We start from the raw sequence: 27,955 nt of genomic DNA, 5'->3' as shown, positions 1-27,955 counted from the left end.
TGCTCACAGTGGCCACCCACTAGCTGTCATTCCTGATTTAATGCAGGATGAGGCTTCCCAGCCCTTGGCTCAGCAGAGGGGATGACTTTTTCTTCTAAGCTTTCACTGTTTGGGTGAGAAAGTTGTTCCCTCAGAAGCTGAAGGGAGCTCTGAAACTGCCAGCTCTCACAGGGCTTGGCTGTGCCCAAAATTTGGGAGTGAAATCACTATTGCTAATATGGAAACCTGGGTGTTCTTGTCCCATGGTGGAATACTTGACTCCTCACCAGGCACAGGGGCCTCTGGTCCATTAGGCAGGCAACGAAGGAAATGCATTTGCATAGCATGGTCAGACCAAAGGTTTCTGCCAGTCACCCTGGGTGCACTTTTCATTAACAAGTGTTGTTTCCAGAGCTGCTGGAGGGCGACAATAAATTGATTAGCCTGTTTAAAATTTCTCATAAAATTGTATTAGCAAAACGGTAAATACATGACACAGGGACCGTAACCACGGCTTGTTTACATAATGCCCACTGTGGATGAGTACTAAATACCATAAAAGACCTGAGACCCACCCCCCCCCCAAAAAAAAAGTCTGTGAGTTCTGGCTCTCAGAAGGCAGCTAGAGCACCATAGTTGCTGTTGTTCCTCCTCGGCCTCACATTTCAGCTTCGGCGCTGTGAGCTTTGCTGGTGGTTATGGCGATTCCTATCGCCAGGCTGCCGTTGTCAGAAAAGAGCTGAGCCAGGGAAGTGTTCAGCACAAGGCAGTCCCCGTCGGAAATGACAGAGTCCACGCGCTCCAGAACCGACCTGGGCGTGGCCTCCCACTTGAGGCGCCTCTGGTTCCTGTTGAGCTCCAGGCGGTAGGTGAAGTTGTTGGCCTGGCTGGGCGTGCCGACCAGCATCATGGTGGCAAAGAACTGCGGGTGGCCCTCGTACTTCTCCTGCTTCCTGAGCACCAGCAGGAACTGGTGGCCGAGGCAGGAGTGCAGGATGATCCAGTCCGTGGGCGCGGGCAGGTGCATGTCCGTGGCCAGGAAGACGATCTCGGCGCCCTGCAGGATGTCGACGCGGTGGGTCTGCCTCAGGTGGGACACCACCACCTCCAGGTGCCCTTCCCAGGGGCAGGAGAAGAGCGGGCAGGTGCAGGGGACCAGCTGGGGGTCGTGCACGGCCTCGTGGCGGCGGCAGGGAGGGAGCAGGCCTTGCTCCGCGGGCGCCTGTGCGGCTGCACAGCGCGTGGGTGCATACTAGGGAAGAGAGAAATGACGTGTGAGACCAGAAACCAGAGCAGGCCCCACAGACACCAGTCAGCCATACTCCACCTAAAGCAGCACCACACTCGGCACACAGGGATCAGGGGAGTCCTGACCTGGATCTGCACAGCACAAGGAGATGGCAGCTGCCTCGTTCTCCAGAACAGACAAACTGCTTGAGTCATGGTAAGTCGCTTCAAATGAAAATGATGTATGTGTTTAAAGAGCAATTTCATTAGTTCAGGGGGAAAAATCTGATTAAAAGGAAAAAAACAACCCAACAAAGCAAGGACAGCATGGGGCATTTTATATAGTTAAGACTCTTGCTGCTCAGAACAAGGGAATGAAATATGTATGGCATTATTATTCTTTAATGAAACATACGGGCAAATACAGGCATTTTTCCTGAAACACAGGCTTTATTACACCCATAATTTGTGAAATAAATGTCAGTTTTTATTGTATATGATACCATCACTATTTTTTTGGTCAATGTATTTGTGCCTAATTGATGCCCTCAGCACCCTAAATCTTAAATTGCTCTCAAAGGTGATTGGATGGCAGATTTAGGGCATTTTTATACTAAAGTAAATTTGGATTAAGGTAGAGCAGCTCACTAAAAAGGCAGCAGCTCTTGCAGAAGAATTCCATGTGAGGACTAAAAAGCAAACTGCTCTGCCTCTCTCAAGTGGATGTTGTTGAAGAAAAATAAGTCTTACTCAGCCAAAAATGTATTCACATGTTATGTTATTCAGGAAGAGTAATGTCTCTCCAGGGTGACTGTGTGCATAGACAAACCCTAAGGCACAGGCATGCTGGTCATGATTCATCTTACCCAATTTTAAGCATTTACTTCACCCACCCAAGACAGAAACCTGGTTACCTGGGACTGCCTCTGCAGCCTGTAGAGTGAGTCAGCCCTGAGAGTGCAGGACTCAGATCTTAGCTGGAGTAGTTCAGCTTCCAAAGGTGACACCAGCTGATGCCAGGGAGACTGAGATCCAGCCTTCCTAGTTGTGCCTAAATTTTTGCTGCTTAAACATTTTTTCTCTGAACTCCTCTTATAAAGGTATGTCTTACATCTATTTATGTCCCTTATAGCAGTATCTGCCTAATATGTACATTTTGCTTTAACAAATGTCCAAGGAAGATTAATGTAATTCCCTCAATAGTGCCCGACATCCCCTTATTTTAATATATGTACCCAAAATAACATGAACTACATTATTGTTCTAACATTTAAGAGTTGTTCTCCTCCATGCCACATCCAACTCATAGCAGATTTGGGATTTTTGAGCAGAGATATTTTTTTTATCCAGGGACAAGCATGATCCCATATAATGTGTGGTAGATTTGCTGCAAAGGGTGCATTGTCTTGTCTTGTTATGGATACCATGAAAGCTTTCACTACAGCCTTGCTGGAAGCACATTTTCCCACCAGAGCCTGCACATTTCTTTACAGGATGTTTTGGAAGGCAATCTCTTGGGTAAACTGCCCTAAGTCTCAGATGACCAGGGCTTCCTTGCCAAGCAGGATGACAATTCCATCTGTTCTCATTGTGTCAGTAGCTGCCAAAGGTTGTGATGGATAGAGCAGGGTTGTGATTGCTGTTGCTGTGAAATTCAGAGCTCTTCCCAAGGCACTGGATGTCAAAGGGAGCTCTTTCTTCTTCCTCTGGCATTTGATATGAAGAATAATTGACATGTTAAGCTTTACTATTGAAACTGGCAGCTTTTTCTTTTGACAATTATTACTTCAGTAGTATTGTTCTATTTTTCCCTTCATCATATTTTATTTGTTTTGCTGTATAAAATTCAAGAATATAAACTTTCTGAGAAAATAATGAATTGTGGACAGATAAATGCCTACCATTGTCTGGGAAATAAAACAGGTCATTATAAACTAATCAAGGTTTGTGGCTTTAGCAGCCTGCTTATCGCAGTGGGATTACTGGTTCACACTTAATTCTACATTAATTTTTGCATCCCATTAGGATGAAAGTTATGGTTAATTTAAACTCTTTTTGGTGAAGGAGGCTACTGCAATGGCAGATCGTAAAAGCCTTTAAAATAAAATCCCTGAAATGCTAATTGCCTCATAAAATGAATTCTAATCTCCCAATCTAATACAGTGGGTGTGAGCAATTATTTTCTCTCACCAAACTGTTAATGCAACATTAGTGATTATACTAATTAAAACTAATGAACTCGTACTCACACGCTGATAAACCTCTCAACCACTCGACAAGTTCCAGCCTTCTATCAGTTTTATTTAACTCCCCTTTTGGAAGATGAATCTTAAATTAACCTCTTGACTAACATTCAAAATTAGGTTTTGAAATTTGAAGCTTTATAGACTGTGTATAATTCTTCTCCAAAGATTACCAGAGTCAGAGAAACCATTTCCACTGAGGATGAAATTGAATTTAGAAATGCATTCTCCTAATTCAAGAGACAAGGAGAACAATGGTAGCTCATCCATCTAAACTGCATCCAAGGTAAGAAAATACAAACATATTCAAAAATCATTTTATGATAACAAGTTTCTGTGTCTCAGGAACTGGAAAACTAAATTACAATGAGCAACCTATACAATATATCTTTCTTATTTTCCAAACTTGTGAATTTTTGTGTGTGTGCATAATTATGTATTCCCTTTCACAACTCACATTTCTGAAATATTTCTATTAATCACTTCAGCAAAGGATTTATGGTCTAACTTTATTCATTTCAGGTTTATTGAAAATTCTGGAAACTCAGCACAAACCATAAACCATGTGGTCTATTTTTATTCTTTGACTTGGTAACAACCATCTTCAAAATCTGGCTTCTGAATAGTCTGACATTCCTGTTTCAAAATTTTAAATTTGGAGCATTTTGCAAGAAATGTTTAATAATTCCCTGTCACTTTTTAAAAAAAAGTCTCAGAGAAAAATATTATTTTACATTTACTTTTGAGGTATGAATGTAACTATCAGGGTGTTTGTGCTGTTTTTGGTCATTCATATGGCTGTGAATTGAAATGCTAAAATTGAAATGCAGAACAGGCAAAAAATGGTCACCTTGAGTGTATTTAAATGCTTGAATAAATATTTATGAACACTTTTTCCCACATTTAATCTGCTCCAGTATTTACTTTCTAACATTTATTGCCCAATTACCTAATAAAATTAGGATTATTATATTGTTGTGTCAGTCCACTATTATTCTCAATTATCTTTTAGCCTGTTGGCCAGTTTCAGTCGAATTGAACTGTGGGATGGAATTCTCAAATGCTTTAATTTTCAACCATTTCTGAGAGAAGAGGCATCAGGGTAGAGCAGCATGACCCTTTCATGTCCCCAGGGAGGAACAGCTGGCCACGTGGGCAGTACTGCATTGACAGACAGACAGAACCTAAACAATGGCAGTTTGATCCCAAAAGGATTACAGACACCAGAGAACTCACATGAGACAGTGTCTTTATGAACAGGAGAAAAGGCTTCAGCCAGAGTGCTCCTCATTAGATGCAACATAATCCCAACCATGAGGCACCACACTGCAGGAAACCAGATTCTGCTGCTCACAGAAAAATTTCTTTTTAATGATGCAGCTTATTACAGAGCACTTCTTTTCAAGAACAAGTAATTTGGCAAAGAGCAATTTATAAACACACGGTGCTTTTCTTATGGAAAGAACCCCCAACCAAACCATGACTAGATTTGGTCTGGGACACAGGTTTTCTGCTAAAAATGCAGCAAATTGCTTTTGATGTGACACATTTGTTCTACCTTTGATGTCTGAGGGGTAGGTCCCTAACTCTGAAAACTGTCAGCTCCTTTTACAGCCCATGAAGAGCTCTGGAGTACAATTCACTTGATTCCAAGTGGTGCTGAAGTAACATCCCCTTGGACTCCCTGTCTACATGCAGACAGGACCAAACCATCCTCAGCACAGAACCAGAGAGTTTTTACTGGTTTCTAGACAAGAAAAAGAAGGACAACCCTATTTTAGTCAGGAAAGAGCTGTACCACTATGAGCTTTTCCTGCTGTGCTGGACACAAAGCAGCCCATGGAGAGAAAAATGAATGCCTGTTCACATGAGGGTGTAAATCTGTGGCTCCCTACCATCAGTACAACTCCAATGACTTGATAGGAAATTCAGGAGAAGGATGAAGGATAGATCCAAGAGTTAAAGACCTCCAAGAGGTAAAGAATACACAACATATCTCTGAGTCTGCAGCTGCAAAACTGAGGCACACACCCAACAGAATTGGCTTTGCCATTGCTCCTCATGCTCTGAGGGACCTTCTGTGCTTGAATTAGTGAAGTCTTTAGACCAGCTGTGGTGAAAACAGTGGAAACAGAGGCAGCAGCACACACTGCACCTCTGCTGGCTGAGCTCATGGCCCTGTGGGATGCAGGCACTGCACACACCATCATCCCTCAAGCCTTGCTTCTCTGCTGCACATTGGCACAGCTTCAGCAGGCAGAGCAAGGGCAGCTGCTGCCCTGAGCAGCTCAATAGCCTGCCATTGACGTTCTGACTCAAAAATGGTGAACTTGCTCAAGATAAACCCCACAGGGTGTGGGAGAGTTGAAAGCAATGTTCCTATCCCGTGGGAGAGGGCCAGGACACTGATGACCTGGAGTATAAGAAGGGTGAGTAGCACCACAACATAGTAGAATAAACACTGCTCAGGTCTTCAGAGTAAAGGTTAAGTGTCACCTTTCAGCACTCTCCTCAGTCTTATACTGGCAACATGAATGCCTCATTCATACTTTTACTTACTGCAATGCACATAGTGTGCAAAAATCAGTCTTTCTCATCCCTTGAACAGTGCCAATGCGTGCAGAGGACATCCCAAGGAGGCAGGACAGGGGCTGGTTCACTGCCCAGTAAATAAGTGTTTCTGACAGGACAGCAGCTGCTGCAAATACTCATCCTTTTCCAGACACTTCACACCCAAGAAACTGCATTTCCTCCAGTGGTGACACTTTGCAAACCCTCATCAATTCACCCATTCTCTGGGCTCTTTGCTTGGGGCAGTCAGTGGTGGGTCTGAAGGCCACTGTGGTGGGGCTTCTGAGTAGGGTCACACTGAGGACTGCAAAGATGAAAACAAAGCCACCAGACATGCCAGCCAGCCCAAACCAGAAGACAATGCTCCCTCTCTACCCCAGTCCAACATCAGCACACCGTGAGACATTGCAAACTAATCCCCCTCCCAAGAAAAAACTACTCCTTCCATGTACCCAGACTCTATTCTCTCACCCACAGCTCTCCTGGCTGGATTATGGATTATTGCTTTAAGGGAGCAATTTCCAAGGTTTTCAGCAACTCTCAGCAACCATAGCAACTTTTAGGGTTTCTACTGAAACAAATTGTCATTTTTTTTGCCAGTGAAATGTGCAATTTTTTCAGTTTTCTTACTGTCTTCCTCCTCTTTCTTGGCTTCTCAGGGTCTGACTGCTTCTTCTCATCTGTATGGAAACTGCCTGCAATAATTTTCTAATCCTCAGCTTCTTTCTGCCTCACAAAAGCTTTGCCACCCACTAACACCCACCTCCACATTACTCACACCCACCTCACAGGGACAGAAGCTCAAAAGAATGATAAAGGTGACGTGAAGAAAGTAGTGAGTCTTTTAATCCTGGTCTTCATTTAACTTATCTTCTGCTCTTTTTTAATATGCTAATGAGATTTTTTAAAGTCTTTCAGATGAAAGAAAAGAGACCAACCCCCTCAACCTATTTTGTCAAAAGCTGTACTTTCATATCTGAAATTAAGAAATCCAAGCCTGGGCTCATGTTGGGGATTTATTTAAAATTTTAATTACACAAAATCCTGCTCATTATGAATGCATCAGTTGAATTTCTTAAGTACTGAATATTAGTTGCAGCTTTGGCAGTGGAAGGATTTGTTTTCCCTACTATCAAATGGCAGTGAGAGGACAACTTCAAGCTCATTTTACTAATCTCACTTTGTAACATAATCAGGTGTGACTCGGTGACAGAGCACACAGATGTGTTAATGTCTGTCCTCATGGTAATTACACACCTCTGACTATGCAGAGGACATGCAGCTTTAGTACACCTCCACATTGTACCGCACACTTCTACCAGATGACCCCAAATTTTAGATGAATCCACATATATATATAGAGGCATTTTGGAAAAAATCATTGATTTTTTGGTAGATCTAGCAAATCTATGATTCATTATTTTAAATGTATCCCAGGTGAAAAGAGAGATGTTATTCTCAAAGTGAATCCCCTTGCCTTCTTTTCAAAAATCATTTTTTCAACATTAACTGTCATGCAGTCTTGAAGTGCGAGCAAGAAACTTCAAGAAACTCAACCTTCTTCAATATATTGAAAACAATTATAATGAAATATAAACAGGATGCACACTAAAGCATTTCAGTCCATAGATGCTTTCTGAGAGACACCCATGTGGACATTGGTAGAATGGAGTAAGGTCATGCTCTCCAGCTCTCCTACTTCACACCTAAGTTCGATGAACCCTTCCAAGCCCAGAACTTCCACCAAAACTTCCCATGTTTCAAACTGAAGGGAGAAGCAACACCTTGCTGACCCACAGCCAAAGCTGCAGCAGGGTAATGGACACCCAGGAAAACAATCCTGTTTTAGCTGCTGTTTGATGGATCTCACCTGAGATCACTTTCTGTACTCTCTTTGAGAAATAAAATGCACTGGTTAGACACAAGCAAAACTGTGTGCACGGGTAATTCCTGTGGAGTCCCTGGCTGTTCTTTGCTAGTCAAAATAAAAAGCTAGGCTGGAGGGTGGGACATGCCCTTGGGAGCTGATTTGCAACTTGTATTCTCTCTGCTGCATTTTAGGACTGGGCACAATGCAGTGACAGCAAACCCTAGCATAGCGTGTATGATTCTGCATTGCTATTGCTGATTCACTGGGGTGTGCAGACATTTACCACCTTCTCTTTGGACTAGAAGGTTTTTTGACTTGATTTAGCAAGGGTGATGCCTCTAAATGCCATCCCCTTTGGCCACACAAGGCAAGTATCAGAAGCCAGGCACACCCTATCAGCTCCTTCTCCACAAGGGCAGGGTGCAACCATTGTTTATCAGCAGCTTGCTCATGAGACACTGCTGATCCTGGCTCTGGGTGAGGGAGGGAGCAGCCTGCATATGTACAATAGAGATAATCAAAAACGCAGAGTTATCTGAAGATTTGCTTCATCCTTTATCCACTTTGTATTTTGGATAAAGCCTGTTCACAAAATGCAAAACCATTATAAGCTTTAATTAAAGCAAAGTGATAAAGGGCTTCCAAGCTGCATCTGCTCTGTCTGATAGGGAAGGCAGGGTTCACAAGAGCTCTGTATCTGACCTGTTGATTTTGTGGTTTACATTCACACTGAAAAAGAAATTAATATGGAAAAGAATTAAAAAAAAAAAAAAAAGAAGGAAGAAGGACTGATTGCCCACTGTGCTCATAAACTTAGCAGTTCAGACAGCCTCTAAATAACTCATCATTTGATATTCATTTACAAGTTACTACAGTAACAGTGTGTGTCCAAGAGAAGCAGATTTGCTGGTGTCATCTGAGATAATTAGACCAAATCCACCCTGAGACAATTGAATTTCTCCTCTTCCATCAGACAATCTCCAGCTATCACAATTATATGACATGTAAATCCATTAACTGCTCTTTCAGAGATGCACCCCAGGAGTGCCAAAGGATGACACAAACATTACTGGTTTGCTGGAAGGAGAGAAGGGATGAGGTGGTGGTTGTTAAACAAGCCCACAGCCTCTCTTTGTGGGACCAGCATCTCCAATACCATCTGTGCACCCCTCCTGGCCAAGGATTTGCTCTGTGGTCTATGTCACTTTGCTCTGACTGCAGTCACAGGGCAATGTGCAGCTAATTCTGTGCCAGACTGGTCACGGTGGAGTGCAGACAGTAGGCTGGGGACAGGTAGGTGTAGTGAGGAGGGAGCACAGGATTCCCAGTCCTTCCAACCCTGTCTCATAGGCTCTGCCTGTGCCTACACCTCTGTAGGAGTCACTGAGCAGTGTATGAGCCATAAAACACTCCACATTTTTAGTTAAGACTTTCTCCTGAGAGCTGTGTCTGAGGAAATGCAAGGGTTTTAAAGTCATGCCTGTCTCCCTCTGGCTGAGGCACTGCTGGTACCAGCAAGCACTGGGCATCCCAAACCCATCCACAATGGCCTGGTGTGGTGGGGTCATGCTCAGGTTATAGAAGAGGGGAAAATAAATTATTTATAGCTCAGAGTAACTCTCCATTCTCCTGCACATCTCTGCCCCTTCTCCACTAGTGCCTTTCAGCTTGCCCTTACTCTGGGTTCCTTGCAATGTAAGTGTGGCATGGAAAGAAAAGTGTCCCTGTTACAAGACAACCCAAAATTAACTCTTATTCCACTGCCTGATGAAAGTGTGTCTTGAGCTTCTGTAGTCAGGCTTAAGAAAGGGAAAAAAACCCACAAAACAACCCAGAAAATCCATGTGAGCTTTGGGCATGAAGAACAAACAGCAAGTCTGGGTAAATTAATTTAGTTTGTGCAATGTATGCAAATGCTTCATTGACACATTCTTTGTAGTAAGAAAGGGGGCATTTCTCTGGGAACATTTATCTTATGTCTCAAATATTCTTTTAATTTTGTGCAAATCATAGCCTGTTCCTTCTTCATCCTCCCCCTCAAATTCTCAAATAATAGTTCTTCTAGAAGTTTTCCTCACATAGGGAGGATGCAGGTAGAAAGGAAGAATAGAAAGGGAGATTCAGTTTAGCCAGAGAAGACAATGTTCCATTGATATTAATAGACTGAAAATTTTAAAAGGTTTTGTTTAAAAAAAAAAAACAACAAAAAATGAAAACCAAAATCTACAACAACCTACTAAGGTAACAGAAAGCCACTGTCTATCCTCTCCAGGAGAGGCTGAGTCAGTCAGTCTCCATGCTGTGCCTCCTGCAGCTCTGCTGTTTTGGGGGAGAATCCCCTGGATCCCCCAGCCTGCTGGCACCTGCCTTCTGACCTCGTGTGCCAGCAGCAGAGGGAGTGTAGGACCACCGAGTACAGAAGGTTTGGGGTAGAAAGGACCTTTGGAGATCACCTAGTCCCAATGCCCTGCCATGGGCAGTGACATCTATCAATAGACCAGGTTTCTCCAAGTCACATTCAAACTGGCCATCAGTAATTCCAGGGATGCTGCATCCACAGCTTCTCTGGGCATCGTGTTTCCCTGTCTCACTATCCCCACAGTAAAGATTTTCTTCATTATGGCTAATCTAAACTTGCCCTCCTCCTGCAGTTTAAAACTGTTTAAAACTTCTTATCCTGTTACTACAGGCCCTGGTTAAAAATGTGTCTCCATCTCTTTTATCAGCCCCCTTTATAAACTGAAAAGCTGCAATCAGATCTCCTTGGAGCATTCTCTTCTCCAACCCCACCTCTTTCAGCCTGGCTTCACAGGAGAATGAAGCCTTCTGATCACCTTCATGGCCCTTCTTTGGGTCTGCTCTAACAGGTTCACACTCTTCTAGTGCAGGGAACCCCTAGAGCTGGATGCAGGATTCCTTTTCCAGGTAGGGTCCCACAAGAGTGGAGTGGACAGGCAGAATCACCTGTCCTGACATGCTGGCCACGTTTATGTTCATACAGACCAGGATATGGTCAGCTTTCTGGGCTGCAAGTGCTTGTTGTGGAGTCATATCTGATTTTATGTGCACAGGTACCCCCAAGCCCTTTCCCACAGAGCTGTTCCAAACCCATCCATCACTTAGCCTGTATTGATACCCAGGATTGACCTGACCCAGGTACAGGGCCTGAACTTCATGAGATTCACAAGACCCTGCTCCTCAAGCCTGTCAAGGTCCCTTTGGATAGCATCCCTTCCTCTGAGTGAATCAACTGCAGCACTCAGCTTGATGTCATCTGCAAACCTCCTGAGGGTGCACTCATCCCACTGCCTATGACACTGATGAAGATATTAAATAGTATTGGTCCCAGTATGGGATCCAGTGGGACACACCAGCTGTTACTATCCAAGTTTCCACTTGGATATTGAGCCATTGGCTATTCCTCTTTGGATGCTGCCATCCAGTCAGTTCCTTATCCATCTAACAGTCCATCCATCAAACCCATATCTGTGTCAAACTTAGAGGGAAGGATATTGAGGGGATTGTATCAAAACCCTTATAGAGAAGTTGAAGTAGATGGCAACCGTAGCTCTTCCTAAAATAGTCAGGCATGATTTGTCTTTGGTGAAACCATGTAGGCAGCCTCTAATCACATCCCTGTCTTCCACGTGTTTTGACATCTTCCAGGAGGATCTGCTCCATGATTTTACCAGGCACGGAGGTGAGGCTGACTGCTTGGATATCACCAGGGAACAGCGAGGTTATTCATGGGGAAAACAGGCACAATCAGAGATGAGAGACCCATTACCCAGCAGTGCTGCAGTCCCTAGAGTCTAGTTATTTTTAAAGTCAGAAACCCATTAGCATAGGCTATGCAGCTCTGGCTGCAGCACCACAGGCTCTTTCTAGCAGCTCTGGTCCCCCTGGTTCTCCATTCTAAAATTTCTTATTTCAGTGCAAGAGGAGCACCAGGAAAAGGGGGCAGGGGACCACATTTCTTATTCAAAGCCATTCTCACTCTTTTATGTCCCTCCTCACACCCTCACTTGTCTTGTGGCAAGGTTTTATGTTTTAACTTCAGCCAGGTCCCCCCCATGCTGGCAGCTTAATACATGTTCTTATAAACTTGTCTGGCTGTACAATACTCTGTAACTTGCACATCATAAAAGTGAATAATTTTACAACTATTCCAATACACTTATGGGTTTAGAGGATTTGACAGTGGGGTAGAATTTTAAAATTTATTTTCAGCATTTTGTAGAGAGCTTTTTAGAAGCTTTCTGTGTGACATGTTATTGAACAAGATGACAGACCACTCATTTCATTACATCAAGGGTGTTTCAGCCTTTCTTTTCCAGGACAAACTTCTCTCCTTCTTCCCAAAGGGCTGCACAGAGGAAGCCTGGTTTCTCAGGATGGGATGGAGGGAACATCTGCTCCCCATCACTCACAGTGCCAACTGGCCCCCATTCAAGAGAGTCCAACAGCCTCACTGCCCTCTGAGGTTGCCCTCAGGCCACTGAGATGCCTTTGGGACCAGGCTGAACAAGCAGGAATGGCTGTGTGGTGTTTTGTGCAGTCTGTCTTGCCAAAAGCATGAATAATGTGTGAAGTGACTGCTAGAGGGACACCCACACTCCCAGAAGGAATCACTCAAGTGTTTCTACAACTTCACCAGCAGCTACTTGCTCAGTGAAGGCTGCTAGGCACCTTAATGCCCCTGTCAACAGAGCTTCCATCTGTTTTTAAACCCCTTCATTTCCCTCTTTTGCACCCTACAAGTGTGCAGTGATGCCTTACCCTGTAATTTCCAAATCCACAGAGAGCCCATGCTAATTCAGAATAACATCTTTTAGACCCACAGGTTTTTTTGCAAAGACTTCAAGGATAAAGATAACAATACTCAGCTGAAGAAACACCTGTGACAAAGAAATGGCTAAATTTTGGGCAACATTTGTCTCATCTAAATGTATATAATCAACACATTCAAATCTGACCTGCTCATCTGGAGCTCCCCTAATAACAGAGATAAGATGTACCTTCAACAGAGGAACTTGTTATCCCTATCTTGAACATTTCCACATTCATGAAAGATGAAACTACCATGAGCACCTGCAGGAGGTGTTCACTTCTGTTCCTAAGCTAAAAGTGGAGCTGGGGCCATTGGCCCAGAAGTGGGCATCAGGCCTGAAAGGTTTCACCATGTTCAGTGTATCAGCAGAGTCAGTCGGACTCTGAGTAGCAAGGGTGCCAGGACACAGCCACTGTGACTGTTTAATGGGTGATTATGAGCTGCCTATTTGCCTAATGTAGAAAATCCCTTGAGCTGACACATTTTCTTCCCAGCTAAGGGCTGGTCATCCTAATTTTCAGGCATCTAGATTTAACAGTGAAATAAAACTAATTTACAGCTCTTGCCATTAGGAGGACAAATTCTCATCTCTGTCCTTTGGGTGAGAGGCACTATAACAAATGAATGATTACTGACCTATGATACCTATTAGAGATTGCAGTTGGGTCATCTCATTTGTTGTTTTAACACAAGAAATTAAAAGCCTAACAGGGCTATGACGAAAATTGAATTGATAATGAGATGAACACTGCCTTTACCAGAGGCTCTTTCTAGAATTATATGTGGGAAAAGCTCTGTGACATTGGGACCTTGGGCTGTGGGTCCAAATTTATTGAGCCTAGTAGGACTTTCCACTCACACAGGCTTCCTCCCACTGCTACCTGGAAATGTTGGAGTCCATAGAGACAAAGGAGCAGTTAGCCATGTACTTAACTTGGCTCTTTTCCCTCTGTCATTGCCTGCAGCTACACTGCCCACCAAAGAGGTTTGGAATCAAAAGGATATAAGTGCACAGGACAGTTTGCTCCCACCAGCAGCCACCGTGACAGATTCCTGTGTTCTTAGTCTGACACTGATTGAAGACCAGTCTCTGCTGTCAAGCAACAAAGCCAGTCTCCTTCAAAAGCATCCTCAGTGCAGGGAAACCAAGAGCTTCCAAGTTTCAGGGGAAATATTGAAGAATGTCGTGGATAATCTGATTTTGAGCTGTGTGAAGGCAAAATTAGACTCTAGAATTCTGCACAAACTCAAGACACACATTTGGCTTCCTCTCAGCCCCTCCTGCCCCTAGACAGATTGTGGGGCCACCACACCCAGTGGCTCAGCACCACAGCACCAATCCTGGTCTGAGCCTGTGCTCCAGCTGCCTGGGACAGCCTTTCCTGATCCAAAAACATTGCTCTCCTATCTGAAACCTACCCTGACTCTCCAGCCTTTCCCAATTGCATGACACAGTGCCCTGGCCTTTCTCATGTACTGAAGGAAAGAAAATTCTAATAATTGCCTGCCACTTAATCAACTAATAGTTACTCTTTAGTTGACTTCTTTTTATTTTTTGTTCCAGTCCTAAGATGGAAAACTATCCCACTGTTTTTCACTCCTAGAGGTCTGTCCACACTCTGTGACAGTGAAAATCTGCAGACACAGAAAGTACCATCTCTACTTTGTTTTCCACATGAGCTTTCTTCCCATTTATTTCTGCTGCCTGTTTTACATGAAGATCTGCTTTAGCTTTTGGGCTTGCTCCAGCACCATTTGCTAAAATTATATCAAGTATTGATTGCTAACAGATATATTACAGGGCAATGCTAGTGAGGATACATTAAGTAAATGGGGGAGCAGGCCCATGCTGCTTTCTTCCTTCTACCAGAATGGCAATCAGCAGCAGCAGAGTTGTACAGGGTCTGCAACAGCTGTGCCTTAAACCAGCCAGAGATCATCCAAATTAATAGACTGTGGAGAAGACTCAGTGCTGTGTTAAGTGCTGTGGGCCTGGTAGTGCCCCTGGGCACAGAGTACATAGATGGTCTTGTGAAATTAGAATGGTTTAAGGAAAAAACCCTTGTAACTCAAGGCCCCTCAGCATTCTCATGATCTGCCACACTGATCCGTGTTTCATTTTCACTTATTACCGCTCAATATTTAATTTCCTTTGTATTTAGAAAGGTGCCAAGCCCAGGTGACAGTGATGGCTGGCTACTGTTTTTCAAGTTCTGTAACTCAGGCAGTGAAGTAGAAAGGACAGTATGAGAACAGCAAAGGGGAGAAATAGTCACAATTCCAGGTGGTGGACGTTAGGGTGACACTGGCAGAAGACAAGAGTGAATGTTTCAGGACGAGAAACTGAGGTTAATAAGAGTGTTAAGAAGAATTCTTTGCATTAAAGGAGGGAGCAAGGTGATCTACGACTCTTTCTTAATAGTCATGTGAAAATGAACATCAGTGACAGTGATGTCAACCTAAATTGACTTGCAAATGCCCTTTTGCTGGAGTTCCTTGCTACTGACCATAGACAGGTGACTGCAGTTAAAGGCATGCAGGTGGAAAAAGAAAAGACTGCATAAAATAGCATCAGGATTGAGCTAAATCATCTGTAGCCATAGAGTGGCAGAGTTACAGCTAAACTTATTTCTCAGTCTGGTCTAGCATTGCCCTGATTCTGGTTTCACTTGGCCATTTCTCTCCACTGCCTGTAAGGGGAGCTGAGGGTGACTAAGCTCAGATGCAGATATCAGGTTTTCAGTTCTTACACTAAGGTGAGATGAATCCCACTTTGCTCAATCCTCTGAGCTCCCTGGTAACCTCCAAGCCTTTTGAGTCTTCCTCTTCCTGATCCATCTATCTGGCCCCACACTAGCTCATCCCTAATTTATCAGCAGAGGCTACTTTTATACAGGTGAATAAAACAAATCAGGGGTCATTTCCTGGCCCTGAGATCAAGTGGAACATCTTTTGTCCATGTGGTTTAATTTACTGTCATACTGAGTGGCCTCTGCATTGTGGATAGAATGGATAGAGTCTGGTGGACAGAGTTCCTGATCTCTCCAAGGCGATTAAGCTCACTGGTATGTTCCAAAGACAGGGAAAATGCTGCCCATCACACTGCATGGATAATTACAAGTTGGTGTTGTGGTCTTGGCCTGCTGTGGTTTGGGAGACAGAGCCACATCTGAATTTCCCACATCCAGAGGTGGCTCAGCATGTGCAGGCAAGAGGTAAAAATCTCCATCAGGGGAGTTCGTGTCCTGCTTCCCAAACCCTTGAAGGTTAATGGCTGCACAGAGACTGACAGCCTTCAGGGACTTCTTCTGACACCTTTCCTAAACACTTGGTCATTTGAAAGTGAAAATAATAAGCACTTTCCTCTGAAGGGCTTTTTCTTTTGGCATCTTATGTCAAGATGCAGTTGCATGTCAGGTACGTGTTTGTTTTCATAAGGCACTATGTAAAAAGCCTCTCTTCCTTCAAGTGCACATTTTGTCAGCAGCTCTTGGACTGATTTCAACTCCTCAGCAGTACAGCAGCCCTTCTGTGTCTAGAAGAGGGCATTCAGGTTTTACCTTCCCTGTCAGCTGCAGAGTCACACCATTTTGCAAACTGCCCTTGAAATCAATGCGGTTGCTGTAGTAGAAATACTTAGCACATAAATTGTAGGACATGAGGCAGTGTGTGTAACAAGGCATGATAACCATGCACCAAAGCTGCTGTACAAGCTCATTTCAAAACTTAGCACAGACTCCTTGCTCTTCCACTTGCTTGATCCAGAGCTTTAAGGAAGGGCATGCTTGTGAGCATGCATTGCTAACCACGTCCCAACTCCACTCAGTCAGAAATGGGGCTGAGCTTTCTCACGCATGGTAGTTTTTAATGTTGATATTCCCACACTGCACACTTGATGTTAAAAGGAGCTTTCCTACTCTCACCTGGATCTGAGGATGTTATTGGGTGAGCAATGATTAAAGAGCAATAAAACAAGAAGATGTATCATACTCCCATTTCATCAAGTGTCTCTGTAGGACTTGATTGTGTGGACAGTAATAAGCAATTACAAAGGGACTTCTTGCCCTAGGATAGTGAGACAGTGAGGAAAGAATGGGAAATAACTGTGCAAGTTTACATATATGCAGGCATTTGACAATGGAAAGGATGCACCCAGAAGGTGTTTTGGTTTCCAAACCTACCAAGAAAGGCTACATCTATGCATGTGACTATTAAAGATTTATCTTCTGTTTTACAAACCCAAGCCTATAAAAATACAAACTCCTTTACCAGGGAAAGACATTCTATGCAAAAAACATAAAGTCTCCTTAGACATGCCAAATTGATTTCTTCGTCTTCAGGCACGAATACCAATTAAGCAGAGGTCATGTCCTAGCTTAAAAGCAGAATGAGATTTATGTGAACAATCAGTTCCAGTTATAGAGAATTAATTCTAAGTGTATACCATAGTCATAGGAGTGCATTATTTCCTTCCATGTCATTTGTTTCCTGATATGGGCACTCTGGAGCAAGGGTATCTCAAGTAAACTTGGCTTCTCCTTACATATCTGAATTTCATCCACACAACTACAGACACCTGGTGAGGGGTCACATTCAGTGGAAGGTGCTCAGCTGTGGGCAGGTGACATCCTGATTCAGTGGAGGCACCTCAAGGTTTTGTAGACATGGCTGGCAGCAGAGCTGCAGCTCCAGGGGGAAGTGCAGGTGCTGAGTGGCCAGAATGAGTTTTGTTTGTGCTGGAGTGGTACATTTCTCACTTGGCTGCTTTACTGTTGTGCCACCCTCATTATTTCTGCTATTGCTTTTTCTCCAGCACTGAGCATAACAGGTAGCTTGAAAAAGCACTGTACAGAAAGGGTGAACCACTGTAAACCCAAATTCTTAGCTGAACAAAGCCAAGGCAGCTCCACTGCAGCCATTCCACAGAGCTGAGCTGCTAGGAGCAGGAAGATGGGCACAGAAGAGGCTTTCACAGTTTGTGTGCTGACGTGAAGAAAGATAAATTTAGGATTGAGCCCTAGTTTCTGTGGATTGTGTTTCACAGGAGAGAGAAAAACAAGGCTGTGGTTCACTGTTTCCATAAGAGACATAGGTATTGAATATTATTTCTATCCCAAGATGCTTGTGTTTTTGCCTGCATGATGACCTTGCTTCAACAGGAAGAGTGGAAGGTGATCCCTGCTTCAATCTGTTCCACCACTAGGGCACTCCTGTGGGAAGTAGCAGATTGCAGCTCCCTCCCTTTGGGAGAGGCTTCTTACTTGTAAAGTTGCTCTGTAAACAGTGGATGAAACATAGATTGAAATCTGCTGCTTGGAAGCTGTGTTTTCCTGTCCTCTAGCCTGCTAGTCTGTGTTGGGTACATCCACAAATTAAATACAGGATCTAGTCCATTGGGGAGCATGGGACTATCTGATTTTGCACCAGGGAGATAAAAGTGTGAGATGCAGAGCTGAGCAAGATGGTCTGGGGACATCAGCCCTGGGCAAAGAGGGTACATTTACACATTTTCAGTGGCAGCTTTGGTGTACAGGGACTCTTATTGACTCTAAGTGATCAGGTGAGTCTTTTGGAGTCAGGGACCAAATAGCATCAAATTGTATTTTAGGAGCTGGATCCTGCCCTGAGTGCCCAGCAGGTCATGTTCAAGAACAGGTGAAGGAAATAGCACAATTTTCTCCCACACTGGCTAAGCCAGCATCCCTCACAGGAACTTATCCACCCCCTATTTACTGGGGTACCACTGAAAACCTGGGGTATCTCAGTGTATTGACTACAGAGAATGACTCTGCCCTGTAGGGACAGGTAGATAGGCAGTAACTACAGGATTCAAAAATAAAACACGAGCTTGGAAAGTGATAAAATCCCAGATGGCAACAAAGAGATTTGGAAACTGGAAACTCAGCAGCACTGGGAACATGCCACAAGTGCAAACCTTCCTGGCCCAGTGGCTGACACCCAGCAAGGACTCTTCAGGTGTCTGATGGAGACACTGAGCATTCTAATGCTTAGTCTGGCAACACATTAAATCCCAGATATCCCTTGTCTGTTTCAACTAATAAATAACTGTGTTATATTTCAAAGTTGTGGATATCCTGCTTACAGAATCTCTTTGTGCATAGCAAAAGGTGCTTGAACAAAGTGACCTAGAAAAGGAGGGTTACTGTGTGCTCTCTCCAGTACATAAAGCCAGCATGAGCAATAGAAGGAAATCCACTTTCTTTGTTCTTGTTCTTCCTTTGAATTGTTGTAATCTCTCCAGCTAATGAAAATGAAACACTTTCATTGTTATTTGTTGGTGTTTACCACCAAGTTTACCACAAAGGTATGTGGGTAAATAACACAGCCAAAATTGTATTTCACCTGTACACGAGTGGAAAGTGATGCATGTAGTATATCATGGTGTGGACTCTTCTTAGGGGCAACAATTCAGATTTCAGTAAGAGCCACAGCAAAATAACCTTTGAAGATGTGAACCATTCTGGTAAGTGGAAAGTAACAGTCTACTGGGCCAGAGTGCCTATGAGGTCAAAAAGACAAATCTGGTTAAAGTTTTGTGTTCTGTGTCTCAAAGTTTTGAGATCACTGAAAGGGTTCAAAGACAAGAAGTTTGAGTTACCTTACCTGACATCTGAGATTCACAGATATGTGCTCATTACCTAGTCAATACAGCATCTCCCAAAAAGAGTAAATAGCCTGGACTTATCTTGTAATCTGCTTTTGCATCTGCTCTAGGCATGCCTATTCCCCTCCACTGGGTAAAATGGGGCTCTACATTTAGTCAGGCGTTCCTTTACATTTGGCACCAGAAAAGAGCAATGTGCAAGAAGGGAGGAGTCACTGAAGATACGAAGTGAAATCAAATAAGGAGTACTGGGTCCAACTTGGATGGAATCAACTTTCTTCACAGAGGCCCTTATGGTGCTGGACTTTTGATTTGTGACCAAAACATCTTTGATTTGAACACAAATCAAATTGTTGTCAAACACAAACATTTTAGTTATTGCTGAGAAGTCCTTGTACAGCATCAAGGTTTGTGTTTATCATTCTGGTTCCCCCCCAACAAGTTTATTGGGGTAAGTTTATTGGGGTTGGTCGAGAACTTTGGAAGGGACACAGGCAGGACAGATGACCCCAAGTGATCAAATGTATATTCTGGAATGTCATATTCATCAATAAGTTGGCAGAGGGTGTTCTTTCCAAAGTAGTCTTTGCTTGGAGACTGGCTGGGCACCAGTCTGCTGGTGGGAGGTGGCAAGTGACTGTACTTGCATCACATGTTCTTTGTTTTCTCTCTTTTTTCTCTTATTAGTTTATCTAAAGATCTGAGTTTTTCTCACCCTGTTTCTTTCCCCCATCCTGCTGGTGAGGAGTGAGCAAGCAGATTGCAAGTACTTAGTTGCTGGACAGGGTTAATTTACCACAAAGGGCAAAAAAAGCCAGAGGTGAAGCAACTGCAGTAGGAGTAGAATAACACCATCTTTTGAAAATTAGTTTGTTTGTGACATCTGATGAGGAACTATAGAGGAGGGAAGTGGCAATTTACACCCCAGAGCCAGCTGATAGTGGCCCTATGAAAGCTTAGTGCATCTCTCCACCCAGACCTGCTGTAGGTGAATGCAGCAGGAGAGAGTGATCAGCTCTTTAACCTTTCCATATACATCCCTGGTGTGAGGCTGCCCCAAAACAGAGCAGATGTGGCCCACCACAGGCATGTTCAGCATCACTTATATCTCGTGTATCTCCCCTGATGGGCTTCATCCTACAGCTCTCCCTTCCCCCTGCTGCTCCCTCCCCACTCTGTGGCTCTGAAACTCTGGTGACCCCATAGCCCACAATGACCCTCCAGCCTGCACCTTGCTCCCATGATATTCCCTGAATTTGCAGCCAAACCTTGGCCCATGGCCAATGCTGCACCAACAAACCTTTACAACTTTCTCCCGTTTTTGGTTGCTGTTATTTCTCACAGGCTCCTCACGGTGTGGGAGCACCACGGTGTTTTCTGACCTTATGCTAAACTTCCTTATGAGTGCTTTAACTTCTTGTCTGGTTCTGTGTGACACAAAATGCTTAGGAGCTCTGCCAACCTGTTGTGCCAACACTTCTGCAGCTGGCTCTCAGTTCACTGGGTTTCTCGTGGTCCTCCACAGCAGTGAGGTGAAGCTGTGATAAATCAGATGTGATGGGTGACCAGCCTTGGGAGCCTCTTGTAGTATAAAGTGCACTTGTGGAGATGTGGCAGCCCACTGCTTCCAGATAAATGCAGACAAATAAGGAAAGACTAGAGAGGGTTGGCCTCCCCTGCCTTAGGATGTGCTGAAGGATGTGGCATTAACAAGTCTGCTCTCCACCACAATAACATTTCTGAGCACGGAGCCAGCACTGGCACCCTCAATGTCTCCTTTCCCTACCTCCTCAGAGACAAATTGACCCTGCCTAAGTAAGAAAGGACTTTCCTAATCACATTAGGATCAGTTTAGATGGCAGAGAGGGTAACAAAATTAGAGCTTTTAAACCATTATCTCTTCTTAATGAACATCTGCGTTGATACAAGCCCACGGAGAGTTAAGGAAAGCTGAGCTATGTGTGATCTCATTACAGCTTTAAAAAACAAAATATGTGATGGAGAGCTGGTTCATGGCTGTAAGGAAACCATCAGTCTTTTTATAAGTGGCAAGAAAGGGCTCTGCTCAAGCCCAGAGTAGCTATATTCTGATTCTTGATTTTAAAAATAAAATGATCTTTGATGCTGCAAGTATTTTCCTAGGTCTCATATGCAAACTAATATAATACCTAGTCAAGTAATGTATCTATAATTTCATATTTTATGTGTCATGCCACACTGCTTTAATCATGTTGTCTGCATCTTGTTTGATGCAATAATTGTTGTAATATTTTACCTAATCAGAATTAATATGTTGTATGGAGATGCCAGGGAGCATGTCTGATCTGCTTGCTACAACAGTAATAACTGAAGTGATATTGTTATTGTACTCAGAGGGAAACATGAAGTCTGCAGAAAAACTGGACTGGAAGAAACAGAGAATAGGACTGGATTTTGGCTAATGTCACATAGACACTTATATGGCAGGTCAAACAGTGCTCAGGAGTCTTACTGTCTAACATGTTTTTCTTAAAAACAGTAGATGGGAACTGTTCATATATTTCTTAGAATCACAGGATTGTTTAAATTGGAAAAGGCTTTTAAGACCCAGTCCAACTGTTAACCCAGTGTTGCCAAGACCACCATGAAAACACGTCCCTAAACACCACATCTACATCCCTTTTAAACACCTCCAGAATGGTGACCCAACCACTTCCCTGGGCAGCCTGTTCCAATGCTTGACTGCCTTTTTAGGGCAGAAATTCTTCCTGCTATCCAATCTAAACCCTGACACAACTTGAAGCCATTTTTTCTTGTTCTGTCACTTGTTACCTGGGAGAAGAGACTGACTCCACCTGGCTACTCCCTCCTCTCAGGCAGCTGTAGAGAGCAATAAGGTCCCCCCTGAGCCTCCTTTTCTCCAGGCTGAACACCCCCAGCTCCCTCAGACACTGCTCACAGGACTTGTGCTGCAGACCCTTCCAAGCTCTGTTGCCCTTCCCTGGACATGCTCCATCCCCTCAATGTCCTTCCTATAGTGAGGGGCCCAGAGCTGAACACAGAAATTGAGGTTGGCCTCACAAGTGCTGAGTACAGGGGTATGATCATAAATTAGAAAGAAAATAGGACTTCCTGTTGACTTTTCAGAGTATAATTTACTGTTAAAAAACACTGTCCTTTTATGCACATATGTACATATGAAAATAAAACTCCTGATCATCCACACACTTGAACAATCAGCTCACTGCTGGTTCTCCTTGCACCACCCCAGCAGCTACATTACTCAAGGTGAAATTTCTGTAGCAAGAGCTAACCCTAACCAGCTGAATAAGTAATTTGTATTTAATTTCAGGAAAGAGGTTACTTCCCATCCCTCTTTTATTTATACATAACCCATCAGTCTTAGATGTTGATACTGTGCAAATATCACTCCTGCAACACATTTATGTTGGTGTAAGGGCATATTTGCTGCATGCACACACACACATATCTCCTTCTTTCCTCCAATTTGGCAGAAACCTAAGTCTTATTTTGAAATGTCACACCTCACATATAATCCCCCAGAAGAGTTTGCAATGCAGATCCCTTCAGCAGTCTGGTTCACAGCACATCCCTAAAGCCAATAATACTGGTAACAGCCTGAGATGGGAGAGCAAAATCTTTTTAAGCCAGCCTCAACACTGAAGTCTTTTATGAAACTACTCTCTCCATCTACAGACATTTAATTGCTACCTAGCTTTTGGCCTCATTAAATTCCAGATAATTAATCCCCAAGTACTAGATATTCACTCTGCCCCAAGACACTTCGACAGGTTTTCTTAGCAGTGGCCCTGAAATGATTATTTCCTTCTCTCAGTGCTGAACATGCTGTCTCAGGCAGTTTGATGCATGTCCATTAAGAGCACACCACTTGGCTATACTAAGAGCAAGAAAAAGACAGGAGAAAAGTACAAGCCTTGCACTATCACCAACTTTTCTGTGAATCTGGGTGATGAGAAAAATGCAGATTTGTCTACTTCCAGGACAATTAGCCTGCTGCTCTCCAGGGAGCTCAGTTTGCAGAATGGCCAGAGAGCCAGGCTGAGCTCTAGAGCTGCTGCCATGCCTCTCATGCCTTGGGATTGTTTCCTGCCCATCCATAGGAGAGAGAACAAAACCCAGTTCCCCCATTTTGGCATTGAAACCATCTCCCACCTGGACTGTTCATTCTCCAGTTCTGATTCAAAGGTGGATAAAACCTCTAGGAAATGACCACAACACTTTCCCAGTTTTCCAAAAGGAGCATTAAACTTAGCTGCAATTTAATCCTAAATAAATTCTACCACAGGTTTAATTCAATCACGACTTCTCTCTTCCTCTTAAATAATCAGCAGAAGGCATTTGCTGTAGGTCTCCCCTGCATGACCAGCAGCAGCAGAGGCACAGCTGGAAGGCAGCAACCCACAGGCACTGCCCAAGCACTGCCCTGGGGACAAACAGAGGCATCTTGCATGAAATTTGCACTTTTTCCCTCCAGCACTCAACAGACTCTTAATTTTTTTTTCTGTTCAAGTTTAGTACAATCTTGAAATGATGCAGCACAGACTTGAAAGTAAATTTCTTAATTTATTTTCTAGATTGTTTGGGCTGTAGCAAAACAGTCCTGACAGGAGCTGGGATGTTCTCACAAAGCCCATGGACTTTGGGGTGAGATAAGGAATAGTGCTTGTCCTTCAAAGGACACCTTTTCCTCACTATAAATTCTATCAGCTTACATTTACTCTTCCTCTTTCTTTTTTTTTTTTTTTTTTTTTTTTTTTTTTTTTTTTTTTTTTTTTTTTTTTTTAAGCACTGTATTACTGTTTGTTGGTATGTAACAGGTGCCTGGACTGATTATCTCCAAAACCAGAATAATTAATGGCTTTCTGTAACTTCAACATCAAATGTATTTGATCAGCCTCAAAAAAACCCCACTTCTTTTAGCTAATGGGAGGTGTGAACCTCTAAGTGCTGAGCCCATGAGACTTTCTCTGACTTCAGAAGAGGTTTCATCTCTAATTCCACAAAATTACTGAGAACATCTTAATGAAAAGAGACTGGAGTTTTCTCTTTTCTGTGTCACAGGTCTTGCTTTAACCTCAGAAAGGCCTTGGTTTTTCCAGCTTTAAAATGCAGGTGACAATATTTATAAGCCAACTGGGAGTTTCTACTTGAGGGACACTTTATGGAAGCCAAGCTATTTGCCAAAGACAAGCACGATATTTTCCAGATCAGTGAGCCACAGACTCTATACTGCAGGTAAAAAAAAAAAAAAAAAAAAAAAAGTACAAGAATATCTAGTACAGTCCCCTGAAACAAGAGCTTCACTACTTAATTAGAAGAGAGGTAGCATTAAGGCATTTTAATTCTGCCAGGCTGGTAAGGCCAGGGAGAAGGAGCAGAAAGCCCACAGATGATCTCCATGATTTAGGGTGACCAGGGCTTCTCCTGCCCTCTCCTGGATGGGGGAAGCCAGCTGGATGGGTCAGCAGGCGACTGGGGGAAAATAAAGGGGCGATCCAGCAAAATGGGGCAGGGGCAGAAAGCTGCAGCTGCAGTGGGGAGAGCTGGGGCTCTGCTGTGGGTGAGGGGTGTGTGCAGGCATGGCTGGCTTTTGCAGAGTGCTGAAGCATCACTCAGGAGGTTTGCAAGCTGGGGTGACTTTCACAAAGCCTCAGAGGGCAGAAAGTGCTGATCCAGCAGCAGGATGAGCTGTAGCTGCAGCTGCAGGAGCTGGTAGGGAGAAGAGCACAGGGAAAAGGGGCTCTGGAGGGAGCAGGCTGCTGTACTGAGCACGGAGGGAATGCAGAGCTGTGCCAAATTGATACAAACTTTGCTGCTATTTTGTTAGCATTCAGGAAAACACTGAACAATGCCTTCCCAAAAGCTTTGCCAAAGCCTTCCAAGGCAATCGAATGTAGCCCCTTTTTTTTTTTTTTTTTTCTGCTGACAGTACCGTTTCTAAAATTATCATATTTTGCACATAAACATGTGATCTCTATTGACTAAAGTCATTGTGTCCAAACCAGAGGACTTTCTAAAAGACATCTGGGAGCTGAAGTTATGGCCTTGAGCTCCTGAGGAGCCCTGGTTTTGAATTTGTGCAACTAGCCTGGTTAGGTTGCCCTAAGAGCCTTTTCTAGCTTTAAAGGATGTGAATTTATGTCTGTGAGGCAAGAAGATTTCACTGTACCCTCACCAAAGTTTTACCCTGTGTTGTGTCAGTGAAATTTCAAATAGGAGCAGAAGTGGAAGAGCCATTTAACTTGTGCCATCTCCACATCATCTGGGAGTTACTGCAGAAGGAGCACTGGAAGGATCACACTGTTGCTTGGTCCTGATAGGTGCAGATTCCCCTCCTAATTAATATTTATAGTGTGTATGTATTACTTAATCCAGGTCTGAAACACAGAAATGTCTGTTCAAGGTAACCATCCCCTCTCCTCTGATCATGATGGGCCAGCAGCTGTAGGAAAGCTTTTGGTACCTGCTCTGTCTACAGAGGAGTTGATTCATGGTTCTCTTAATGAACATTCTTCTATTACATATTGATTTTCTGCATGTTTAATAGTTTAGCTTTGAAATGATGTGAAAGCCATAACTACATTAAGCCCATACAAACAGCAAAATGTCCCAACATAATAAAGCAAAAAATTGTTGCTGACCAGCAGCTGGTGCATTCTCCCTCTGAGAGCCTGCCTAAGCATCATAGCCAACATGTTCTCTCAAATAATATTTCTCATAGGTGAGCTCATAAGCAAGTTAATTAAATACCAAATTGGTTATTGTGAATGCATTTACTGGGCATGAAAAAATAATGCATCTCTGACATTTCCCTCTGTAAATACGTTTTAAATCATTTGTTGGTTATTATCATACTGCAAGATTAAGGCAAATAGATGTATTTGGGATGCTATAAGGCAGCTGCTTTATGATAATTAAATAGCACCAATAGATTATGCTTAGATAAAAATTCTGGAAAATCAGGAGCATCCCATAAAGGTGCGGCATTTATTGGTTCTCTGGGAGCTAATAGCTCCTGGATTAATGTAGGCACAGAAGACACACCCACATTAGCAACAAGGGCAGCACAGAGCAGCAAGGAGGGGGCTGATCTGCAGCAGGCTGTTCTGTTTGGAAGATGACCTGTCCACACTCTGTTCCCTGGCCATGATGCCTGGGGTGGATGCCAACACTGCAGAACACCACAGGTCACTTACCACCATGGGTAGCACCCATGTGTGAGCCACAGAGCACAGAGGCAGGCTTGAGATATTAGGGGGCCCTGCACCCCTGCTGGTTTTGTCCAGAGAAGGATTTACCCCTTGAGCACACTAATTTATTTTCTTCTTCACCTTAGGGACAGGGTGTGAGGGGTAAGCCCATCAAAACAAAAGGCTTGCTGCTCTTGCTTTACAGTTTGGGCAACCACCTCTCATTTGAGATCTGGCCATGGCAGTGTAGTGCATCCCAGTCAGCCTTAGCCTTATCTTGCATGCTGAAAATTAAGATAATACATTTTAAAAATATCATATGGAACAGCTACAGCCTGACTACTCATTTGCTATGGTGACAGATATTAAGAAAATTCCCTGGCAAGACAAAGGAAGATCTTGACTTTGACTGTCTAGTACATGTACATCTACTATGTATATAGTAGATGCCCCTCCATTTTTGTTTGGCCCTGTCCTAAGGTAGTGCACAGCACACCCTTGAAATTTCTGCCAGTTAAGGACTTCCTGAAGATCACTGAGCTGACAAGTTGTTGTGTTTTTTTTTTTTTTTTTATTTTCCATTTGATATTTGGACATATTGTATGAGAATTAACTCTCCTTCCCATAATTAAAGACCAGGCTGCACTGCAGACACAGACTTCTTCAGGTCTGGCAACTGCTGGTACTTAGGACTGAACAAGGCAGTTCACTGTTGTGCACAGGGAACCACCAAGAAAACCCAATGTGATGGAGACCATTTTTATTTATTGGTGAAGATAAGCTGGTGAATACTTCCACACATTTATTTTTTTATCAAGTCATTGGTGTGGTGAAGCCTAGATGATTTATGATTGTTCCTGCCTTTGCCAGGGACAGACACAGAGGTTGCTGCACTGACACACACTTTTCCAAAGCACAACCTTCAGCTATAGGTGGCCAAGTTTTAGTCAGGTTGGAAGCTGAAAGAAAAAGGTGCCAAATTTGCTGTTCTTCTCTGGGGAAAAATTCAAGTTGTTGGCACAGATCTGCCCCCAAACCTCAATGCATGCTGGCAGGGAAAGCTAGGGAGCTGTGTGTGCCTGGTGACATCTACTTCAGACCCTCATTTTCTGTCACCTCTGCCTCCTCCTGCAGTGCCAGGTCAGGGGGCATCCTCTGCCTCTCCTGAAGGCAGCAATGGCACACTGTGAATTGCTGAGGTGGCATGATTGCTTTTTTCCTTCTCAGTGGTGGCTGCATATTAATGGTGGAATAATGAGCCCTCTAAGTATTACTTAATGCTCCTAAAATGCTTTATATTTTCTACTTACATTGTAATCATCATTAAGGGATTAAGGTAAAAAAATTATAAACTTAGATAGTTACAGTTAAGCTTCAGCATCCTCATTTTGTTGCTTA

At 43.5% G+C, this 27,955-nt stretch overlaps 1 protein-coding gene across 1 annotated transcript in view; it reads right to left on the bottom strand.

Moving 5' to 3' along the window:
- Window positions 1-429: 429 nt before the first annotated feature.
- The window catches only part of SIAH3 (siah E3 ubiquitin protein ligase family member 3), a 40,532-nt gene continuing 13,006 nt past the window's right edge, over window positions 430-27,955 (bottom strand). Inside the window, exon 2 of the mRNA XM_056495551.1 lies at window positions 430-1,231. Within this exon, the coding sequence (XP_056351526.1) occupies window positions 638-1,231 (594 nt within the window). The 3' untranslated portion in view covers window positions 430-637. The remainder of the gene's footprint in view (window positions 1,232-27,955) is intronic.

Source organism: Oenanthe melanoleuca, chromosome 1 (genome assembly GCF_029582105.1).
Source record: "Oenanthe melanoleuca isolate GR-GAL-2019-014 chromosome 1, OMel1.0, whole genome shotgun sequence".
Lineage (NCBI taxonomy): Eukaryota > Metazoa > Chordata > Aves > Passeriformes > Muscicapidae > Oenanthe > Oenanthe melanoleuca.
This window is presented reverse-complemented; position numbering and strand designations above follow the sequence as displayed.